Source organism: Equus caballus, chromosome 20 (genome assembly GCF_041296265.1).
Source record: "Equus caballus isolate H_3958 breed thoroughbred chromosome 20, TB-T2T, whole genome shotgun sequence".
NCBI lineage: Eukaryota > Metazoa > Chordata > Mammalia > Perissodactyla > Equidae > Equus > Equus caballus.
In genome coordinates, this window is record NC_091703.1 from 53,598,108 (window position 1) to 53,622,364 (window position 24,257).

At 49.2% G+C, this 24,257-nt stretch overlaps 1 protein-coding gene across 1 annotated transcript in view; it reads right to left on the bottom strand.

Annotated features, from left to right (window-relative positions):
* The window catches only part of TRAM2 (translocation associated membrane protein 2), a 76,287-nt gene that overhangs the window by 30,206 nt on the left and 21,824 nt on the right, over window positions 1–24,257 (bottom strand). Inside the window, exon 2 of the mRNA XM_001499006.6 lies at window positions 6,523–6,586. Within this exon, the coding sequence (XP_001499056.2) occupies window positions 6,523–6,586 (64 nt within the window). The remainder of the gene's footprint in view (window positions 1–6,522; window positions 6,587–24,257) is intronic.

Sequence of the window (24,257 nt, forward strand, 5' to 3'; positions counted from 1 at the left end):
GGTGTAAAGGATTAGGCCAGGCTACGTGAGTCTCAGGTCTCCAGCTGGAGCGGCCACAGCTCTGGCTGGTAGCTTTCGTCTGTCATGAAGTAAGGCTTCCATCTTCAGAACGGCTGCTGCCCACCAGTCTCTTCACTCTTGTCGCGCACAGGCTCATCTCACAGACAGGCGCTTGGTTTGCTAGGCGGTGTCAATCTTTCAAGGTCACGACACAAGCATGAGACAAGACCTTGCACTCCCAACGGCCAGCACAGGAACAAAAACACACTCTGAGTCCTGGACAAAGGCCTTCGGCCCAATGAGGCTTTAAAACCATCTGTCTGAGGTTGCTTTTATGAGATGGTGTGTCTCATCCTCCGGGGCGTGAGAACAATGGCCAAGCTATGGCGTGGGAGGCCCCTGCGGCTTTCATCTCCAGCAGCTGGTGGCCATAAAACCAGGAAGACCAACAGAGCCAGGGGATGGGTCCTTGTCACCTTCGATGACCCCAAACAAACCCTCCTCTCGAAGAGGTGCACACCTCAGCCTTCTTGTGCTAGGTGGGCAATAGCAGGCAGATTTAGGAACATCAAAGCTCCTCGACTCCCACCCACATCGCCGTACAAACATGTCCATGACTCCTGAGGGAGTGGCGGCCCCAGCCTGAAACTAAATCCACCCATTGATACTCGCCCCCACCTCAGACCAAACAGTTATAGACAAACCAAAACTGGCAGAGAAGAGAAGATGCAAATGACTGAGCAGATGTAGCGGGTTTCCCTATCTTACCAGGGGGGTCATTTGAAAGCCCACCTGGAGCTTTCCACCCAGGGCCCCTAGAGCCACGCTTCTCAGGTTTCACAGGCACAGGAATCGCCTGAGGATCATGTTAAAACGAAGGTTCTGGAGCAGCAGGTGTACGGTGGGGCCTGAGAGTCTCTGTTTCTAACAAGTTCCCAGGTGACGCGAACAGTCTGTGGACCATCTGAGCAGCAGGCGCTCACCAGGCCTCCTAGAGCTTCCTGTCTTCAGGAGACGCTGGGTTGAGACAGTGACCACCGCCTCCATTTGGCAGATGGGGATGAAGACTCAGACGTTAAGTGCTTTGCCCAAGACAATTCAGCAGATTAGTGGCACAACCCAAAACGACTTTGTAAATGCTTAGCCTGCTGGGGTCACCTGTTCTGGATCAGAAGAGAAGCCAGGGGGCTGGCCCAGTGGTGCAGCGGTTAAGTTTGCACGTTCCGCTTCTCAGCCCAGGGTTCGCCAGTTTGGATGCCGGGTGAGGACATGGCACCGCTTGGCACGCCATGCTGTGGTAGGCTTCCCACGTATAAAGTAGAGGAAGATGGGCATGGATGTGAGCTCAGGGCCAGTCTTCCTCAGCAAAAAAGAGGAGGACTGGCAGTAGTTAGCTCAGGGCTAATCTTCCTCAAAAAAAAAAAAAAAAGAAGGGAAGCCAGCAGGCCTTGAGTCTGTCTATGGAAAGGATCAAACCTCTATTCTTTGCTGACCTTTTACATTCTATATATTTCTGGCCATAATACCAGATTCTTTGTGATATTTAATTAGAAGGAAGAGTCAGAGTGTCTAATGATAAGACCAGCAAGCTGACATTTTATTCCTGGCCAGAGCTGGGCAGGGTGTACAGATTCCAGATAAAATATAGGCCAGCCAGTTGAACTTAAACTTCAGATAAACAAAGTACATTTCTAGTGTAATTATGTCCCATGCATAATCTGGGATACACTTATACTAAAAAATAGTATTTGCTATTTATCTGAAATTCAAATTTAACTGGTGGGCCTGGATTTTATTTGAGAGACTTAACAAAAAACAGGGTGCAAGTGGAATAAGAAGGTGTGGGTTTGGTAACAAGGAACATTTCCTACTTCATCGCTGGTGATCTTAAAGGAACCCATAAGGACGCAGCGTGGCAGGTGCTCCACCAGGACATACGACTGTGCCCATCTCGTTTCATTCCTCTCTCTCGATCTTCTTAACTAGCTCACTATTATGTGACAAAATCATACCTTTATAGCTGGTGTGATGAGTTCAACTGTGTCCCCACACATTTCATATGCTAAAGTCCTAACCCCAGCACCTCAGAACATGCCCTTATTTGGAACCCACATAACTGCAGATGTAGTTAGCTAAGATAGGTCATGAAGCAGTAGAATGGGCTCCTGATCCAATATGACTGATATCCCTATAAAAAGAGGGAAATCTGGACGGAGAGACTGACAAGCGCCCAGAGCGAATGCCACGTGAAGAGTGGCGTTACGCTGCCACAGCCAAGGAACCAGAAGCGAGGACTGAGGACCGGAACAGACGCCTCCTAGAGCCTTCAGACGGAGGGTGGCCCCGTCGACACCCTGATCTTGGAGTTCCTGCCCCCAGAACTGTGAGACGATAAATTTCTCCACCCAGATTAAGCCACCCAATTTATGGTGGATGCTGACGAAGGGAGCAGAGGAGAGGGAGCGAAGCAGAGCCGGGAGGAAAACTCAACATCACCGCGAGCTACTTTCTGCGGAAGGTGACGCCCTCAGCGAGGGAAGACACGGGATTTAGAAACGGTAGGCCACCTTGTCTGGGCACAGTTACTACTCTACTGAAACTGAAATTTTAAATACTGAGTTGAACAAGTTACACGCTGTTTAAAGACGAAACCTTAGAAATCAGAATTTACCCAGGTTATACACAAAGGATATCTTCCCAGGCACCTCAAGCCGTACGGGGATTTCGGGGGAGGGTTTTAAAACTCGCAGCGTCCACAGATCCGTTATTGTGAACTGTTTTTCCCACGAGAAGTCTGCTTTCCCCAGTACTCACAAACCAAACATTACCATCCCGGGCCAGTGATTAGGGAGCTCGAAACGAAATTCAGCAGGCTATTCTGATTCCGTTGTCTCTCTTGATTATTTGCTTGTCATATTTCAAATAGCCCCAAATGGCAAGATTTAAACAAAAGGTACGCTATTTAACAATACTTTATCCTCCCTTCCCAAAGTAACTGAACCTCCTCAATTCAGTATGGATTATAATGTGCCTATAACAGACCTGGAGGAGGTCAGGGAGCAGAATTCAATAACCCCGCCCTAGAAAAATCCCACACCTGGCTGGCTCCAGTCACCCTGGCCTTCGTCAGTTACTAGAATGTGCAAGGTGTCTGTTTCTCACCTGAGGCCTTTGCACGTGCTGATCCCTCTGCCTGGAATGCTCTTTCTTCTGCCCACACCCCCTCCGCACACCCTCAACACAACTTCCCACACATGCTCGGCTCAAACGTCAGCTTCTCAGAAACATCTTCGGTCATCTCCCTTTTATTTTTCTTTATGGCACAACCTTGTATATTTTCTTCACCACCCTTATCACAGCTACAATTATTTATTGTTTACTTGTCTATTATCTCTCCCTCCCTAATCACTGGTAAGCTCCATGAGATCAGATGGGTTTTATAAACTACTTTACGCCCAGGGCCAGGCACACAAGTATTTGTCTGGATTGATCAATTAATTAATTAAAACAAATGAATGAAGGCATGAAACGACCAACAGTGGGAAGCTCTTCATGTGCAGAAGCTCCGAGGACAGCCCTGGGGCACAAAGTCTAGCTTTTCATCCTTGTTGTGAGGACTTCATTTGTCTGCTAATTTCCCCGGGAAACAGTCAAAATCAAAAGTCAACCCTCTAGCACAATTTGGTTTTACAAACAGGCCCTTCCTATAATGAAGGCATGCCCCTGTCACACAAACATCAACTGTTGTGACCCCAAGACACCTCTTTCTCACAGTGAATTAATAAAGCAGAGTTGGGTTATGAGGTGCATCCCATACAAATTGACTTTGGGGAGAAATATAATGAAAATATCACCACAAAATTTGATAGCCAGATATCTCTTTATAAATTAATAAATCGGAATTCTGACAGTAAAAAAAAGAAAAAGCCAGGGCTAGCCCCGTGGCATAGCGGTTAAGTTCGCACGCGCCAATTTGGCAGCCTGGGGCTCATGGGTTCTGATCCCGGGCATGGACCTACACACCACTCATCAAGCCACAATGTGGTAGCATCCCACATATAAAAAATAGAGGAAGATTGGCACAGATGTTAGTTCAGCGACAATCTTCCTCAAGCAAAAAGAAAAAGCCTACACATTATATATTTACAAACAAACTTATTTATGGGTCATAAGAATTAGATGACAGAGAGGATTTTGGCAATACAGATAAAAACCTTTAAAATGTACAAACTACTTGACCCAGATATTCCATTAATAGGAATTTATCCTAAGAAAATAATCATGAATGCATGCAAAAACTTAGTCACAAGAACGTTTACTGTAGCACTGTTTACAGTACAAACTGGAAACTTGGGGCCGGCCCCATGGCTGAGTGGTTAAGTTTGCATGCTCCGCTTCGTCGGCCCAGGGTTTCGCCGGTTCAAATCCTGGGCACGGACATGGCACTGCCTGCCAAGCCATGCTGAGGCGGCATCCCACATGCCACAACTAGAAGGACCCACAACTAAAAATGCACAACTATGTACCGGGGGTCTTTGGGGAGAAAAAGGAAAAATAAAATCTTTAAAGAAATTAAAAAAAACACTGGAAACTTAAATATCCCATAATATGGGATTGAATAGATAACTCGTGGTAATCCCTATTAAGAAATACTCTGCAGCTTTAACTGGTGCAACCACTATGGGAAACAGTATGGAGATTCCTCAAAAAACTAAAAATAGACCTACCATATGACCCAGCTATCCCACTACTGGGTATCTACCCAAACAATTTGAAATCAACAATCCAAAGTAACATATGCACCCCTATGTTCACTGCAGCACTATTTACACTAGCCAAGACATAGAAGCAACCCAAGTGCCCATCGACCGAAGACTGGATAAAGAAGACGTGGTATATATAGACAGTGGAATACTACTCAGCCATAAAAAAGAATAAAATCATCACATTTACAACAACATGGAAGGACTTAGAGGGAATTACGCTAAGCGAAATAAGCCAGTTTCAGAAAGACAAACACCAGATGATTTCACTCATATGTGGAATATAAACAAGTACTAGGACAAAGAAAATAGTTCAGTGGTTACCAGAGAAAAGGGTGGGGAGGGCCACTAGGGGTGAAGGGGAGCATTTATGTGGTGACAGTCAAGAAATAATGTACAACTCAAATCTCACATTGACGTAAACTAGTATGAACTCAATAAAAAAAAAACAAAGAAATACTCTGCAGCTTTTCAAAATGTCTCATTGAATGGAATAATAATGAATGCCATGGAAAAAAGATTCATCATATGCTAACACCAAGAAAAGTGGGTTATGAATCAATACTCCAAAAATGTTAATTGTAGTTTTGCTGAGTGGTGGCATCACGTGTGGTTTTTATCTTCTTATGTCTTACCTGCATTTTATAAATTTCCTCTGAAAGTCATGCATGACTGATGCAAATATATTTTGAAAAATGTTTAGTTAAAAATAAATTTTAATCACTCACAAAAGGATAAATACCATATGAGGTACCTAGGATAGTCAAATTTACAGAGACTGAAAGTAGGAGGGTGGTTGCCAGGGGCTGGAATGGGGGCAGAAAGAGGAGTTACTGTTTAATGGGGACGGAGTTTCAGTTTGGGAAGACGAAGAATTCTGGCGATGGATGGTGGTGATGGCAGCACAACAACGTGAATGTACTTAATGCCACTGTACTGTACACTTAAACATGGCTAAGAGGGTAAATTTTATGCTATGTGTATTTTACCACAATTAAAAAAAAATTTTTTTTAATTAAATTAATAAATCCTAAGTACAGCTGGTCTAGAAGTGTCTTAGTTAAGATTTTCAAGGGACAGGAGTGGAGAAGGCTGGATTTGACCTTGCACCACATGGCACTGAGCAAGACAATCCACTGCACCCCCAGGCCTGTGCCTCGGGATGAGCAGCCAATCATTGCCTTGTTCCCTGACACCGGTGCTGGCCATGGCCTAGCCTGTCTCTCTTCCATGAGCATGGAGTTCTCTCCCTTTCTTGCCAGCGTCCCTCAGTTTGATTCTCAGAAGGACTGAGTTGGCTTCTCCGGAGTCTGGCTACAGTGACTGCAGGGGGCAGGCGAGCCCAGAAAAGATCCTGCATCCTCCACAGGCCATGGGTTAAAAGATTTAGCCCCAAAGTCCTTCAGCGAGTCACTGGTGGAGCCAGGCAGAGAAAGGACTCTCACCCTGAAGTCCAGACAATTCAGCGCTCCACCAGAGAACAAGGGACAGGACAGGACTCGGCCAACACAAACGCCTCCGTGATTCATCAAGAGGGTGCCCAGCACTTTGCAACTGAGAAAGCAGCGCAAAACATGGTTCCTGGTGGAGGGACCTGAGGACCCCACCAGGATGTGGCCCATACTGTATCTTAAGGGCGGTAGGATGTTGGATGCTGAATTTAAATATCTTAGAAGATCATACACATACACAGGAAGAGGTTTCCTAGTCCTTCCGGGTTGACAGTACCAGGGAAAGAGAGAGCCAGAGCTTTTCTTACCTGCTGTAGGCACGCTAACGTTATACTGAGGTAAAATAAATAGGAAGGCAGTCTTGGCGGTGACCTGTGAAACAAAGGGGAAAAGTTCCAATTTACCTTCTTGATCACATCAAGAGGAACAAGTGGAGCCTATGACCAGCCCACAGGGTCCCCTTCACATCTCAGACCCACATGCCTCCCAGTGAGGGGTTTTACCTAAAGCAGAGCTAACACTGGGTTTCTTCTGTTTTTCTTTAATGACATCCTCCCAATACCTACACTACAAACAAGGCAGTCCCGGGCCCTGGATGGAATCTAGACTTGTGCTCACTGTAGGTGGAAAGCGACAAGCTTGCTCAGGCAGCTGAGAGCTCACAGGCCAAGGGTACAAATCTGTCTGCCAGTCATTCATCCATCCACTCATTCATTCAAGCATTTAGGTTCGTTCTATGTACCCAGCACTGTGGAAAACGGAAACTAACAGCTGAGGTCACAGCCTTCAAGAAGCTTCGGGCCTGGGTTTCCCCAGCACGTGGGTTAACTGCACACTGGACAGCAGCCCCAAAGTCTAAACCAGAGCTTCAGAAACCGAGAACTCCAGCTGCTAGTTTCACATCTACCCTCCTGTGGGACACTGGGCAAGACGTAACACCGCACACTGCTGGTTTGTTTATTTCGAAAGCTGCTCTTAAAATCTTAGATTTGCTGTGAAAAACCTGTGGTTGTCCCCTGGCTATTAATGGCCAAATCAGTACTCCGGCAACTCAGCCTGCAGGAGAGATCCCGAAACGTGGGGATCCAAAGCTTGGATTCAGGAACTGCCTGCCTGGCTCATGTGCTGCCTCTGCCACTGGCCGCCGGGTACCCACGAGCCTCCACGTCCCCCTCGAGCCTCCACTCCCTGGTCCGTAAAGCAGGGATTCCTGTAGGACCCCGCTAGTCTGGGTGGCACTGGCGCAGCTGTTGGCATTCTCTGAAGCTCCCCAGATGTTTCTGATGTGCAGCTGGAGCTGACAACCACCACCCACACTGTTCCGGAGCATGTGCGAGGGCAGGTGAGGAGGCCCAGAGCTGAGCCTTTTCCAGGAGGCCCCTGGAGACACCTCATCAGTAAAGAGTTCCTGCTTCTCCTCTAAACAACAAGTTTTGAAGGATGCACCGTGGGTGTGAGGGGAGACACTCTGGGTGGGGCAAAAGCAGCATGGACACCGGCGAATGAGGCAATACAGAGCCCCTCGTCACTCCTGACAGCACAGAGGGAGGTCACTGTCCCCAGCCTAGCCCAGAGACCACCCTCCCCATTAAAGAGAAAAACTCTCCCCGTCAACAAGCCCCGTTTCTCTGCAGTGGGGGGGTCATTTGCTCTTTGTACGTGGTGATGCACGAGCCTTCCCGTGTCTCTGTGCTGCTGCCTCAGGCATGCTCTGCCAAACTGGCAGGGGCAAAGTCAAATGGGATTAGGCACGAGAAGGTGCTCTGGAAAACTCAACACCCTATCCGAATACACAGGTCTCACAGGTCTTCCTCCCCCGACCCAAAATCTATTACTTTGGTCCTCGAGACCTCTTCCAGTATGTTCCCGACCTCCCTTCCAGTCCAAACGCCTGTACAGTCATGCATCACGTAACGGCAGGGACACATTCTGAGACGTGCATCATTAGGTGATTTCCTCTTTGTAGAAACATCATAGACACACACCTAGATGGTACAGCCTACTGCACACCTAGGCTCTGTGGTACTAATCCTGTGGGACCACTGTCGTATGTGCTCTCATTGAACAAAATGTCATTACGTGGCACATGGCTTTACTTCTGTAGAATAGATGTACTTTGTTTCAGCCAAAATGTGCCACTTACCACTTCCTTTGGGGGTTTTAGCCCCTCTCATTTGGTACCCTACTTTTATACCCTCCCCCACAAAGGAAGGAAAAGGCTCCGTTGATGAGAATCCCAGTCATCCTTCCTAACCCAGCTCAGCTGTAATGCCTCTGGGAACCCTGCCCCTGCCCCCTGCTCACAGGAGCCCTTCCTCCTGAGTGCTCAGGCCCACATCCTGCTGTGTCATCCCTTCCAGATGGTTCTCTCAGTGTCACTCCTTGAGGGCAGGGACTGTGCTGCCTCATCTACCCTCACACCCTGCCCAAGCCACTAACCCAGGTGCACACAGTAAGCGCTCAGTAACTGCTCACTGGAGAAGATGCAAATCAAACGCTGAGTCTGTGCTGGCTTGCCTCACTCAACTGTACTTCTCGCTCAGCCCCAGTGCCATCACTCCAGCTGTCCTCTCTGTCACCTGTCACCCATAGCCTTCTCCTTGAGACCTATCCAGCTGCTAAACCACCTACACCCCCCCCACCACTCCAGCCACGGTGGTCTCCCCAACCCTCCTCCTCCAGTCACGCTGGTCATCCCTGACGAGACCACCTGGCTCTCCATATTGTCTGCCAGGACTCCTTTGAGGGTAAACCTCCTCTTCTCAGGCTGAAATCCCTATGAGAGAAGATCAGAGGAAGCTGGAGGAAATGGGACAGAGGTAGGAGAGAGGAGAAAGGCAAGAGAGCAGGCAAGAAGAAAATATTGACCGAACGCTGTCCCATGCCTTAAGCACAAATCTCTCCTTCAATTCCATTCAGGAAACACATGCGTCTTTTAAGGCCGTGGAGCGGAGGGGGCCTCTTGGGGTTCTGGCCCACCAGCACCCATTCTCCTCTTCCCGGGAGCACCAGAGTTTCCTGAGGAGCACCTCTCCCCAGCTGTGTGTGTGCACAGGGTGTGGGGGGGTCACTCTGGTGAAACCTTCCTCCTGGAAGGATGCAGGGGCCAGACCCTCTCCCCAGGACAGAGGCCAGCCAGTCGGACACCCTCTCCTGGGCTCTGAATCTTGGGTGGGAATGGAGGAAGTGCTGGTCAGCGCCGTGCGCCTGCCAAGATGCTTCCACTGTGGTCCCCACAGCTCTGCCCCTGAAGTGCCCCAGAGCCCCAGCAACTGTGGGAACCCCCAGAGAGCCTCCCTCAGTTGGCCAGCGTCCATTTGTAAGACACGTTATTACTCAGTGCCTAGAGCGCTGGTGTTCAACCCTGGCTGCACATTTGATCCCTGGGAGCGGCTTTTAAAATCTCTATGCCTGGGCCACCCGCCGCCAATTGAACCCGACCTGTGGGGCTTCAGCAGGTCATCAAGCTCCCCAGAGCATTCCAACCTGCAGCCCAGTCGGACAGCCGCTTGTGCCGAGACTGTCTCATCACGCTCTCGAGGCAGGCCTCTCTGGCCAGTCTGCCTTGGAACCTTCTCTGTGTCCTTCATAGAATTAATTTAATTTATTTTTTAAGTAAATTTTAACTTCAAGAGAAATACATATACTTTAAAAAACTGAACCAATTCAGAAATACGTAAGTAAAAATCTAACATTCACGCTATGTTCTTTGCTTTCTTCTCTCTCCCCAGGCCATATTCATGTCCCTTTCTGCATGTTTGGTGTCAGTTCTCTGAGAGCTTTTCCTATGCGCTTATCCATTTGGAATTTATTTTATGTTCTTGTGGCATTATAACTTGGACTGTGTTTACTGACACAAGGGATTAAAGAGTGAAAAAATTTTAAAATAGCTGTAAGTTATTAAATAATATTTAAATCACTTTTGTAGCTCTGTTAATCAATGGTTGTTGGTAACAAATAGGCAAGGTACAAATCCATTCGATGTACACGAAAGCATTCAAGTACAGTTACACGTAAAATGTGGAGGTCAACCTATGTTTACTAACGCCCACATATAAATGAGTGGGTATATAATAAAACCTTCCTTATACATACTGGTGCTTTTCATTAACATTTCCCACAGGGTTACCCCTAATGTTTAACACTGAAAAGCTGAGCCAAATAAAACAGGCTGTCGGTGGGAGTGTACATAAAGGGATAGAGTCCGCTATTCCTTCTAACAGAAGAATAACCCCACCGTTTTTTTTTTTTTTTTAAGGAAGACAGACTTTTGATCTATGAGCTCTACATATATTCTTGCCTTATTCCTGAATATTCAGTCAGTTCTCATTATTCACGGTGGTTCTGCGTCTAGGAAGTCACTGCAAACACTGAATTAGTGGATACTGAACCATTGCTCCTAGGAGAAATACAGAGATAGGTTCCCACAGTCTCTGGTCACACATTTCCATCAACTGATCAATACATAACCTTGTTTTACCTGTGTTTTTGTTTCAGGATGCAGTATTTGATATCCTCTGTCACAGCGCAAACACTGAACTCGTGACCAGCAAGCAGCACTCTAACTCATGCTTAAGGAAGCTCATCTAACACACGTATGTTCTCAGGAAGGCACGTCACGGCCTTCTTGTGCTAAGGAACACCTGACAGCACTTTAGCACCACACTTGAGGGCCATTTTAAACAGCAAATTCACCAAGAAAAAGCACAAAAATGCAATAAGTGTGGCACTACACAGACTATAACAAGGACGCTCGCCTGCAGCAGGAGAGCGGCAACGAGAGGGCAGAGCATCCTCTTGTCCGACCTCAGCCAGGAACACGCTCATCAGGGACTCAGATTTTTCACTGCTCTGTGCATGTCCCAAAGTGACCACCACATTGCTATGAGTAGTGACTTTGAGGTTACAAATAAATTTTAGCGACTAGGAGCATGGGCACATATGCAATCCGCAAAGAATGAGGATCGACTGTAGCGAGGCACATGTGAACGCCAGCTCCGAGGGCCAAACCTTCTTTTATAACACCTTTGTTGCGGTATAATTTACACACCATAAAATTCACCCATGTTAAGTGGACAGCTTTATGGGGTTTATCTTTGTTTTTAAACTCTCTCTTCGCTGGAACATAAGTTATAGGAAAGTATGGCTCTTACTTGCCTTGATCATCTTCATCCCAATTTCATAAATACCTATTTGATGAACTAATACTGCAAGCAGCTATACTATTTAGTAACCACAGATGAATGCTTAACAAATGTTTCCTGAACGCGATTCTAAGAGGACAATTGGATCTAGGACTCTGATTAAGGCAAAAATACTAGATTCCAGTATTTTTCCATTCCTACCCCTCTGGTAGAAGCAGCAGGTCATTCCAAAACATGACTCTTTCTTTGTCGGCAGCGATGCTTGCTCCCACTTGACCGAGTCTCAGAAAGATGGTGTCAGTTTCCCCGTTTCACGGACGAGGAAGCTGAAGCTGGGGCACAGAGACGGAAAGTGGCCTCCAAAGGCCTCACAACGTTACAAGTAGAAAAGGCAACATTCAACTTGATTTTTAAAAAATTTGTTCCAAAAACAAATTTGGGATACCCACAACATGGCACATAAAATAGAACGCAACATGAAAAGTAAGCAGAAGGGGACCAAAAAAAATATATCAAAGGCAAAGAGACGGAGCAAGGAATGAGGCTGATCCACGAGATCACATACCATGAGGTCCTACTCATTGGCTAAAGGTGGCCAGAAATCTGGCTCTAAGCTTTCTCAGAGCCACTTGAAGGAGGAAGGGGCATCAGCCCCTGGATTCTTCACATCCATTAATTAAAAAACATAGAGATTACTCAAAAGAAGCCGCTCTACTTCTCCAGCATAAAAACCACCCTCTCTACTTTAAAAGCTCCTTTGGCCCCAAAACTTCCCTCCATAACCCTATCCCAACCTCAGACCAGGGACAAAACGACTAACAAGCTTCTCTCTGCGGGCGCTGGTTTGGTTTGTGTAGCACAGAGGGGCTGTAACAGGAGCCTATTAAAAATGTCATTCCAATTATGTCCCATCCCTCGGAGGCTGTTTATAGGAAACATTATTGCGTTTAATAGCATTTTAAATGCCAGGCTCAGTGGGTGAAGGGTTAAAAGTGACAACGTGCTAATACACTAAGGCAGAGGGAGAACACTCAATTACATAGGAGGGGCCACATCTCTTTCTCTCTCTCTCTCACGCACACACAGAAAGCTTCATTGAACTTTTAACTACAACAGAGCATCAGGCACAAAGGCAGTGACATTGAGCGTGCTTGCGCAGCCATAACAAAACGCAAACTGTTCCACATGCCGTGTTCTATTAGGGGCACGTGAATCCGAGCTCTTGGTTGCAACTAGATCAAGGAGGCTGGCGAAACAGTTGCTTCCAGCAAAGAGTAGCATGCTAGGATTCCGGTCCCAGCTCTGCTGTGGGGCAGCTGGGTGACCGCAGGCCAAATATTTTACCTCTCTGGACCGGTTTTTAATCCATTAACACCAACAACTTAATGGCAGTTAAGGTTATCAAGTGCTTCCTCAGAGCCAGGCATGAATCTAAGGGGCTTATATAAATTATCTCATGTAATTCTCACAACAACCCTGGCAAGGTAGCGACTAATAATATCCCCATTTTACAGATGAGCACTGAAAGGATAAGGCCAACTCAGGCGATCAGAAGGGATGTCCTTAAAGGTCCTCTCCAGCCTCAGCTCCAAAAGGCTACCGTCTCCTGATTCCACTTATTGGTCAACACCCAAAACACGGCCTTACATGACAACCTGCTGAGAGGTCTTCCCAAAGTGACCACGAGTCCGGGTATCAGCTACGTCTGACACAGCAAGAAAGGAAGGCCTCTCGAGTTAACCTGTCAGCCTGCCACCCACGGACATTGGGCACACGGGCTTCCGAATGCCCCTATCTGCTCTCTGTTCACTGCAAGTTGATATCTGGGCACTGAAGATCAAAGAGAAGAGCTGTGATGGAGGCAGGCTCATTGCCTTCTTTTAGGTAGCACGTACTCAACCCTTTGGTTTGGTTTATGCTGTGTCTTTCTGGACAGATACATCCAAACAGAGACACTTGGAAGGGGCTGTGTTCACAGACTAGCCACCAAGGACAGACGGGGGATGAGGCGTCTGCTCCGATCCACTCTGTCCCATGGACACCACCATGTCCACCCATGGGCTGAAGCACCAAGTGGAGCACAAGTCCGAACCGTGACCCCAGGAGGGACAGCAAGGCCATCGCTACCTCCTCCCTCAGAAGGCCAGGAGGAGCCAGGAGGAACGTCCTCTCCCCCAATGCAGCCTCTTCTCGGGAAGCCAAATGGCCCCGACTCAGGCTTTCCCGAAATTGATTTTGCATCTTAATGCTGAGGCAGTGGACAGGAAAATTTCAGTCACCAGGAAAACATTTGAAAGTCACGCCCCATTGGTGGGACAGAGTCTTTTTTTAATAAGTCTTTAGCCCTTCTTTCCTGGAGTGTTCGTTCCCCGAAGTTCTGGCTTCATGAGTCGGCCTGATAAGCTGCACGCGTTTTCTCGGCTGGGACTCCATGCACGTGGGTTTGCATCCTCTCCATCGCTTGGGAGAAGGCAGAGACAGCTGAAACAAAGATGCTTTTCACTCTTGCTTTCTAAATTCTCCATTTGGGATGATCAGAGTCTGGCTGGGAGGGCCGAGCACCTGAAACCAGGGGGCAGAGTTCTGACAGTGCCTTCCCGTGTGGCTTTTAACAATGCCCAGCGATTGTGGTTTTCTCACTTGAAAAACTGCCTTGATCTAAGAATGAGGCAAAGCTAAACACATACACACACAAACTGATTCTCTGTGAGCCGTGTTCACATGCTGAAGAGATCATCATTAACAGTCTTGAATGCAGTTTATATTGGATTGAAAATGACAATGTATATTTATGAGAAAAACTCATAATTGGAACAGCTATGACAAAATTAGATTATTTGCTTCATTATATTCATCAGTCCCAAAGTCTAAACTTTATATTGGGATATGGAGGAATTTAGAAAGGGTCACTTAGAGTTTTAAAAATTTTTTTGAGGAAGATTAGCCCTGAGCTAACATCTGCTGCCAATCCTCTTTTTGCTGAGGAAGACTGGCCCTGAGCTAACATCCACGCCCATCTTCCTCTACTTTCTATGTGGGATGCCTGCCACAGCATGGCTTGCCAAGCGGTGCCATGTCCACACCCGGGATCCGAACCGGTGAACCCCAGGCCACCGAAGCAGAACGTGTGCACTTACCCGCTGCGCCACCAGGCCGGCCCCTGAACTTGGGCTTTTTAAAAAGATACATATAAAGATTGAACTTGCCATGCTATCTATCCTCAATGTGAGAAGTCCATCAAGGACTCAAAAACAGGAGGTGGCCTTGGGATAGTGCTCCCCACGGCCTTTATATGCACCACCTCATTAAAACGTTAAGAAGACTGCACACTGATGCAACATATGCTTCATAGATTGAACTTGAGCGACTACGTGCCTTACAGATGGCCTCAGATAAAATATAGACGTTTGCATGAATAAACATCTTTCTTCTCTGAAGGCCTGATTAATATACCCTCATCCGTCCCCTCAAGAAAGAGCCCTGGATCAAAATTTCTAACACTCTTACTTGATTATATACTTCACTCTCCTTCGCTGACTCCCGATAGCTTTCCCCTCACTTGAAGAGCACAGGCTACTCATAAACCCCTCCTCATGGAAGCTAAAAACCTAATAAAGACAAAGAAGTGCGCACCCAAAATAATTGTTTAGAATATCAGTGTTCTTAAAATGCATTTCTCCTGCACCACATGGCAGAGTTCAGATGACTGGCTGCAATGTGGATTTTCCTAAAACACACACATTGGTCAGGACAAAATATTTTTAATTTTGGCCAAAAGCCACCTGTTCAGAAGCAAGATCATCTTAAATGTAAATTAAAAATCAAAACAGAGAAAAAAAAAGCAAGGCTTTCGGGCTGTAGAATTTTAGGCTGCAAGGGATTTTGAAGAGGTGAGATTAGGTAACATTTCAGACTTGATTGCAGAACAGGAACCACCGCACCAGCACCCCACAGTGTGGTCTTCGCCGCAGTTTTTAAACAGCCTTTAGCTCCACGAGGCAGGAAGCACCAAGAGACAGGGCAATCCTTACTGTCACAGATGGGTCTGCAATAGGCAGTCACTAATCACTGGCAATGGTCAAGAGCGGGTGCCAGGGAGAATCATCCCCAAGGAACTTCTGGCATTTCCCGGTATTTGGCGAAATGAGAGGATTATTCAGGGCTCTCAAGCCCCAGGGTAGCTGGACCAGGGGGGGCCCAGGCGCATTTGCCTTCATTTGCTTGTTTACACTTAGGGAAGGAGAACACAGCCGACAGCAGTCTACTGCGACCACTTTTGATTATTCTCTACCATCTGGAAAGTTTCCTACTCAAAATCTGCATGTCGATCCCCACTTTTTGACTAAAGAGTCAGGCCTGTGGATTAGAGCTTGCTAGAAAAATGAACTGCGAGTTCACAAGGATGGAGCAAAGGGAAGGCGTCTCCAGGGGTGTAAACCAGGCCTGTCAGCAGGGCAGCCGGCTGATTAGCACAGGGAGCCTTCAGGAACCTGTGTCGCAGCATATACAGAGAAGCCCTAACTGGGTATCCTCCTCTGCCCATAGTTAAACTGAGTGAACTAGGGCTGGAAGGCAAATAAATGAGTTTTTAAAATAAGCCATTCATGGGGCTGGCCCAGTGGCACAGCTGTTAAGTTTGCACGTTCCACTTCAGCGGCCTTGGGTTCACTGGTTTGGATCCTGGGTGCGGACACGGCACAGCTTGCCATGTTGTGGCAGGCGTCCCACATATAAAGTAGAGGAAGATGGGCACAGATGTTAGCTCAGGGCCAGTCTTCCTCAGCAAAATGAGGAGGACTGACAGCAGATGTTAGCTCAGGGCTAATCTTCCTCAAAAGAAATTAAATAAGCCATTCTGCAGGAATTTTAGGCGTGTGATCCTGATGTCCCAGTTTCCGCACACCCCTACTCCACTGAGGCAGGAAAGAGATTAAGTGCCAGGTGACAGGGAATGGGCCACTGTGGTACCATTCTGATACCAACAGGAGCCTGCGTCTCGCACACTCAGCGAGAAGTCGAGGTCAGGCCGGGAGCTCTGCTCTTGCATCCTGATTCTGAATCGCCTTTAGTTCCTACCACTCTCTGCGCTACAAGAATGCGCACTGCTCCAGAGGGACGTGTCTTAGAACCCCATTCTGGGCTGGCATCCAGCCCACTGTGCCTGGGGCTAGGGACCTGCCGAGGACCACCTGTATGAGGGCACCTGAGAAGTAGAAGTGGAGGATGGTGATGTGACTCAGATGAATTAAATCACAGCCAAGAAGGTTAATGAAAAACATCCAGCACTCAAATATCCCTGTTCCTCAGCAAATAATATTCCCAAGGGAATATGCCAATCGTCTTCAAAGTGGAGAAGAAAAAGAACAACACGAAAGGCAAGAGTTCCCCAGATAAACAGAAAACCCAAATCTAAGCCCAAAGGCACGGCCTGAGGTAAACACTATCCCCGCTTTGCCACAAACCAGTCCCTCCACACCCCTAGACCGCATAAACAAAGTCCAGGCAAATGTGGATATTTAGGGTAAAAGCCATACTCCAAGATATTTTTCTCTCTCTCTCTCCTTCTCTCTCTCCCTCTCTCTCTCACACACACACTTAGATATAGCTACATACATTACTACAAAATCTTACTTTACTAACGGGAAGTGGTATTTTAAATAACATCTAAAAATCAGTAGTGTTTTTTCTCAGTCTGGCACAGCCAGTCTCCATCACAGCCCCGAGCACCCCAGGAGGCTGCCTGTGACCCCACATGGGACAGGCAGCCCAGGAAGAAACCAAACCTCAGAGGGAGAGGCTGGCCCCCAGTGTGAACTCAGCCCATCCTCGGAGGTGGACTGGAGGCCGCGGCACCCGCATCCGAGGCTCGAGGAGCGATACCCCACCTGCTGATGAATCCCAGCCTCGGAGCAAGTGCCAGAAGGCCAGGTGTCCCTCACCCAGGGCCTGTTGGGCAACTTTATTTCATGGGGATACAAGAAGGAGCAGGAACTGCCTGGGACACCAGTGACCTTAAGCTTTGGCCAAGAAACACAGATAATCTTCATGTGAGACAAAAACACAGTAAGAGCCGAAGGAGGGGAGGACACAGACACACACAAAGAGGGAAGGAAGAGGAAAGCCCCACCCCTGCCAAGGCCTTGTTGGGGGGGGTGGGGAGGGAGAGAGGTTCTTGTCCCTCTGCAGCCCCTGCTCTGTCCCCCCACTGTACACTCACCCTGAGGCAGGGACCAAGGCCCTGGCCTGCAGAGGGCAGATTAAAGAACCATCCCAGAATGCTGTCTCTGCCATCAACCCTGACTGCACTGGGAAAGATGACATCCATCCTCCTAAAATACCCCAGGCCCTGTTCCACAGTCCTCCATGACTCCCAAGTGCCTTGGAGAGAATCAGGATCCTGGCCTGGTATCCCAGGACTCCACAGGTACCCCACCTCACCCTTCCAAGCTTTGTCCCCTCAACTCCCAGACATGGGAATGCTCCCTACCCCCACCCCTAACACCATCCCAGGCAGGAAAGGCACCACCCACATCTGGAGCCCAGTCAGACAAATTGGTCTACAGAGGCTCATTTACAACACAACAAAATCATCATTATTAGAGGGTACACGGAGGCAGTCCAGGAGGCCGGAGGGGCCCCCCTGACTGAGACAGGGACTGAGCTCCCCTCGCATGAAGAATGTCACTATCCAGATCCTGTCAGCCTGTATCCTGAAGGGATGGACAGGCTAAGAGAAGGCGGGAGGGGGCTATGTGCACTAGGCAGAGAAGCAGGAGAGATGTGACTTCTGGGGAAAGTGACTGGCGTGTGTGTGTGTGTGTGTGTGTGTGTGTGTGTGAGTGAATGTAAGGTGGCGAGGCTGGAAGGCTGGCAGGAACCGGGTCTACAAAGGGCCCTTTAAGGCAGGTCTCAAAAGTGGACTTCATCCTACACGAGGGAGGTGGCCGCTTACGATTTTGCACAGGGGATGAGAATGAGACACCCATGGCAGGGAGCGCATTCTGCTCAGCGCACAGAGGATGGCTGGGGACGGGGAGGGAAGCTGGGCAGCACACAGACACGTTAGGAAAGAGGCTGCTGCAAGAAGGGTTAACGCAGGCCGGGACGAAGGTAACGGCAACAGACATGAGACAGCAATCTCAGAAGACTCGGTGGCACAATAAATTAGGGTGAGAGAGTGGTCAAGACTGGGCCTCAAGTCTTGTTCAGGAAACAGATGCACAAACATATATAATTTACTAGAATATGCTAGGTTTTATGATGGTTAGTCAGACAGGCTTGCGGATGGTGGGACCATCAACGGAGACGGAAAACAGCAGCAGTGCGGGGCTGGGAGGGGAGAGAGGAAGCAGTGGTCCGAGGCTGGAGGAAACCCAGGGGGCCCCGCAGCCAGGGAGCAGGGCACTGCAAGAGTCAGTACGAACTCGGCAGACCTCCAGGGAGGGCCAGGCAGCCCAGGACAGAGGTGGGAGCTGCACGGGGGCAGTGGTCTTAATTTTTCTCTCTGATGGGTCCCAAGCGGCTGGAACAGCACTCGGCACACAGTGGAGCCTCAATAAACATATGTGGAATGAATGAAAGCATGAAGACTCCCACAGATTTGGGGACCACAAGGTCACTGGGGACCTTGCTGAGTCAATGCGGGAGGAAAGGAGGAGGCAGAAGCTGCTGGACATGGGTGCATGCAAAGCGGGAGAGTGGAGACCGATGTGTGGACTGCTTGTTGGGGCGCCACGATAGATGGGGTGGGACATCAGGGAGGCACAGAGAACCTTGAACCAACGTGTGGTGAGACAGACCACGGGGAGAAAAGTGGCTGCATATGCAGAGAAGTCAGGGCGGAAACAGAGGGGAACACATCAACTCAAGGGGTATTTCCTCAGGAAATGAAGTCCAGGAGCACAGGCGAGGGTGCCCGAGGGGGAGCACTGGGCCTGGGCAGCTCTCTATCAGGCCCCACCGCCTCGCCAGGTCCCCAAGATCTCTGCTCGCTCTGAAGTTCTGACACTTGTCTAGATACAAACACTAGACACGGAGAAGATGCTCAGTCAAAACCCCTGCAACTGATGTGAATCAGAGGAGGAAACAGGAAGGGAAAAGGAAGGCGGAGGACTCGGGAGAGAGGCAAAACCGAAATGCACCCTCCCCATCACACTCACAACAGGACCAGGAAATGCTCCTGCTATCGATTTAGTGAATTCTTCTTCATACTGCCCCTCTCAGCGTGGCTGTTCCTTCACTCCTTTCCCAAGAGGGAGAGGCAGGGCCACCTGGATGGATGTACAAGAGGACAGCTGTTCTGCAGGTTCCAAGGTGGGGAACTGTAGGGTGCCGGCCAGAGGGCCATCAGGAGGCCTCCAGGTTCCCATCAGTGTGTCAGCCTTTACTGTCTCTGGCCGAACTGATGGGGTTCAGGATCAGTACCCTTAGCCACGCAGAGAAGCATCTGTCCATGGGCCAGGGTCCACATCCGAAGGCCTGCAGTGACTGTACTATGGCCAACGGGGTGATTCCAGGGCCTTCTCCTGGACCTTAGGATGGCCACACCGGGTTTTCCAAACTGACATGCCAAGGAATGCATTACAAGTGTGTGTGTGTGTGTGTGGGCGCATGCCTGCATGCCACGTGCACAAAGCTGACCGGTGAGACACTTTCACACCCCAGAAACACGTCTTTGTTTAGCACTGTCTCTAGAAAAACAGAATTAAAAAATATACAAGATCAATCCTTCAATCACAAAATATTTATTGAGTGCATGCTTTGGGCAAGGCACCATGCCACAGGAGATGCAAAAAGTTAGACAACCAACCTCGTTCCCTTGAAGGCTCAGGGACCAACATCAGAACCGGGCTACCAAGCTCGTCCAACTCCCTGACTGCAGAAATGATAACAGTGATCACCCTTTCCTGAACATTTACTGCAAGCTGGGCAAGGCTGAGGCCCTCTATCTGACCACCTCCCGTAACCCTCAACAACCCGGTAAGAAACATCGACAACCATGCTGTGACATCTTACTAAATGCTAAACGCCAGCAATTACCTCATTTACCCTCAACTCTAGAAGGAAGCACTGCTGCTACTACCATTTCTGAGCTCCTGCCACATGCCAGGAACCGCTCTAACAACTTACAGAAATTAACTCATCTAATCCTCCCAGAGGCCTCATTATACAGAACAAGTGAGGCTCAGACCTCGCCCAAAGGCACACTGCTAACAAGCCCCAGACGTGGGATTGGAACTCAAGATCCATTGGACTGTGACGTCTGGATTCTTCACCACCACGCTCCCTGAGCAATGTGCCTAAAACTGAAGATGCAAGCAAGACTTTGATGCAGGAAGAGTTAGTTTTAAGGCAACAAGATGTGGTGAATTGGGACACAATTAGGCAAAGGACAAGTGGAGGCTCTTGGCCTTTCTGAAGGCAGAGACCATGGCTTTACTCATCTCTGCACCACCAGGAGCCTCGGCACAAAGGAGGAACTCGATAATGCGTTCCGGGTTTGGAGATTTATGGCTCTCCTTCAGGAAGACTTCTGGGAGAGGGGGAGCTGAGCAGAAAGACATACAGAGAGTGGGTACGCAGAGCAGGGGGCGAGGGTTAGAACAGGGCCATGATGCTGCTGAGAAAGAACAGGAGCCGCAAGATGATGTGGCTCAGATTCATGTAGTCATGGTGGCTTTGGGGGACCATCCAGTGTGTGGGCCAACTTTAGATCTCAGCTGTCCCCACATGTGTCATGCCAGCTAGTTCAAAATGGGAAGAGGAAAGGAAATCGGCCCTCAGCCCCCTTGAAGCTTTCATTCATTCATTCATTCATTCATTCTCAAAGCTACTCTGCCCCAAAGTCAACTGTCTTTGCCTACTGAGTTCATCAGTGGGGATGTCGCCTACTCCAGCAGGGAGTGCATTTCAAAACCTTTCTTCTTAAAATGATTCAAGGCAAGATAAAGAAACAATTGCTTCCCTCAAAGTAAGGGAGGTAACATGGTAATATAAAAATTCGAGCTCTTTAATTATAGCCACAAAACTCTAAAAATTGTCCCATACTTCATAATTTACCAATTAAATTTTATCAGTTACCTAATGGACAAGTGAGTCGGAGCCCCTTCAGGTGAAACTGTCAAGGAAGTAATTTCCTGTTGGATACAGACATCCAAAGACTATTGGTAATTGGACGCGGCGATTAGAACCCCATTTATGCTACACTGGAAAGTCCTATTGGTCCCTGAGGGCCGAGTGTGCAAAGCACTGGGGTAAGAGAAGGAAATGGGTTTAAGTGGTACTTGATTATTACCTGAACTAGCCGCAAAAGATGGAAGCAGAAGCATCTAATGTGCTGCCGCTTTGCAGAAACAAAGGCAATCCTGGTCTCACCAGAGACCAGGGCAGTAAGTAGCGTAAAGCAGACGTGTTACACTATTTGGCTTATTGCACTCAGGAAACATCTGTCCAAAAAGCCTGATGTCAGAGTTTGTAGCATTTCAGGAGCATCGGTCCTGCTGCGCCACCCTTTCTGATTGCCTATGGGCGTAAATGAGGCCGGATTCAAATAGGAGATAGGACAGAATCTGCAAGCGCTGGATAATTCTCCACCCTGCCCTGTGTCCCAGGGCAGAGAGCGGAAGACCTTCCCGGAGCACATCAATGGGCTTCCTGGACCTCTGGCTGCAGCCAACTCCGCAGGAGACAAGAGGGCGCGAGGAGGGTGCTCACTACCGGGCTCCCCGCTTGCTGGGCAGATGGGGCAGGGACTTGACCCTCTCCCAAGGTCCGGCCTCTCTCCTTCCGCCACAGCTTGCTGCCCTACCTCTGCCTCATCGCCTCCCTCCCCCATACATCTTAAGAAGTTCTGTTTCCACGCCATCCCCATCACTCCAGGCTTAGGGGTATCTCCTCACTTTTGCAAGCCCTGGTGCTTTACCATCCCGGGAGTACCTGTTTCCCCAGATCCTGTCCACACCCTTGTTAATAGGGTCTTCCAGAACCTTTCCCTAATTACCCATCTGTTTCCTGTGGGACCCTGACTGATGCAGTTATGCCCTCAATAAAAGGCTTAATACTAACACCACAGGATAATAATTAACCTCGTCAATACCACCACTGACATGAAGACGCGTCAAGCCAGCAAAATTCTCTCCCATCCCTACATGCCAGGGATATTCCTCGGGAAAACGGGGAGGCGGACAAACAGCCAGTCTCTAAGGGCCAGCTAAGTTCTGACAACCAGCAATGCTGACGACCAGCAGAAACAGCCCTCTTTGCGCAGGATGCCCTGGGACTGGCTTCTCACCAACTCCAATCAGGACCAATGTCCACTGTGGATCAGCGACCACCTGCCTGAGTGTCTCGGGGCCTCTACCAAGGACGGAAGAGGGGGACACAGGCCCTTGAGGACACCAGTGACCTCAGACTGCAGTAACAAAGCCCGGGCTGGCTTCAGGAACATCCAACCACATGGGTTTTAGTGTTGATTTTGGAAAACCATGCCCAGTATGAATGGGGACTAACTTTACACTGACAAATAATGCCTTGTGATTACTCTCTGATCTGCTGCCGTCAGGAAGCCTACCGTTCTTTGTCCGCATGTGCTCAGAGCACCACGGAAAGGGTTACTTGGTGGAAGGGATGTGCCAGGGAGCCCCCAGCCCGCTCCCTCCTCTGACACAAAGAGATTCTTTTCCCTTGTATTTTTTCAGGATAGAGCGGGAATCGGAGGGAGGGTGGGCATGAGGCTGGCGGGGACTGAGCCAGGAGGGAAAGCCGGCCACTTCCCTGGGGGCTGTCTTTCTACCTTCCCCTACAGCTGAGCAGCCTGGGGCGAGCTGTCTGCCAAGCTTCCCCGGCAGGCCAGCCGTGTAAACACTCTGGCACCAGCTGGGGTTAGGAATCTGCTGAGTCCTTGCCAGCTGGCGACCTGCAGACGGGTCAGATTAAAGGAATGCGTAATTAGTGAGGGGGTGGGAGACAGCGGCTGTATTTACATGGAGGGGGTCTGCAGGGGTCAGCAAGACCCTGGCCAAAGGGGGCTCTAGAAGTGGAGAAATATGAAGGGAAGATGGAAGGGGCTTCCCTGTGCCCGAGCGCCATGCCCCACACAAACGGCCCAAGGCTGTTATGTTCATTTATTTTTTTCCTTTTAAAAACGAACTTCTTTGTCCCCCTGCACCGCCCCCCAACATCTCCCAAACCAATTACACACAGTCCTTTGAAAGGTTCTCAGCTGGCTGCTCGAGAAGGCTCAGCATGATCAGACAGCACAGACACTCGATCCTCCGTGATCCCAATTTGGGAACATTAACACGGAAACCCAAGCCACGTGCTGACAAGCAGGCCCTGGGCCACGTTCGGCTGGGGGCGGGGGAGGGCACAGACAGCCAGCAGTCCCGCCGGTCCTCCTGGCCTCCAGCCTCACACAGAGACCTCAGCTCCCCATGCAAAGCCCAGAGGCCAAGGATCCCACCGGACAAGACCATCAGGCCACTCAGGCCCTTCTGCTGCCCTGCAGAGGGAGCGGGGACAAGGACAGACGGAAGTCCAAAGTCCCGGGGGGCACACCTGCTGGGAAGGCCACCTGCAGCCCTCTAACCCCAGAGGGCTGTGTTTATCCCTAAGAAGAGGAAGTTGGCAGCACTGAGGAGGGGAAGAAAGAGGCGCTGCACGGGGAGGAGGCAGGAGACCTGCTCTCGGGCAGCTCAGCCTCAGACAGATGTGCAGCCTCAGGCTACGCCCACCCCCTGGCTGGCCTCAGGGTTCTCGTCTTCTCAAGGCTGTTCTCTGCAGTCCCTTTGCTTCCTCAGATTCTTCCACAGGCTTCCAGGACAGGGTTGGCCAACCGGTGCAGGGTTCAAGCGTCAGCCCTTTCAGGTCGCTTGGCAATCCCTACCACGGGGCCACCTCCA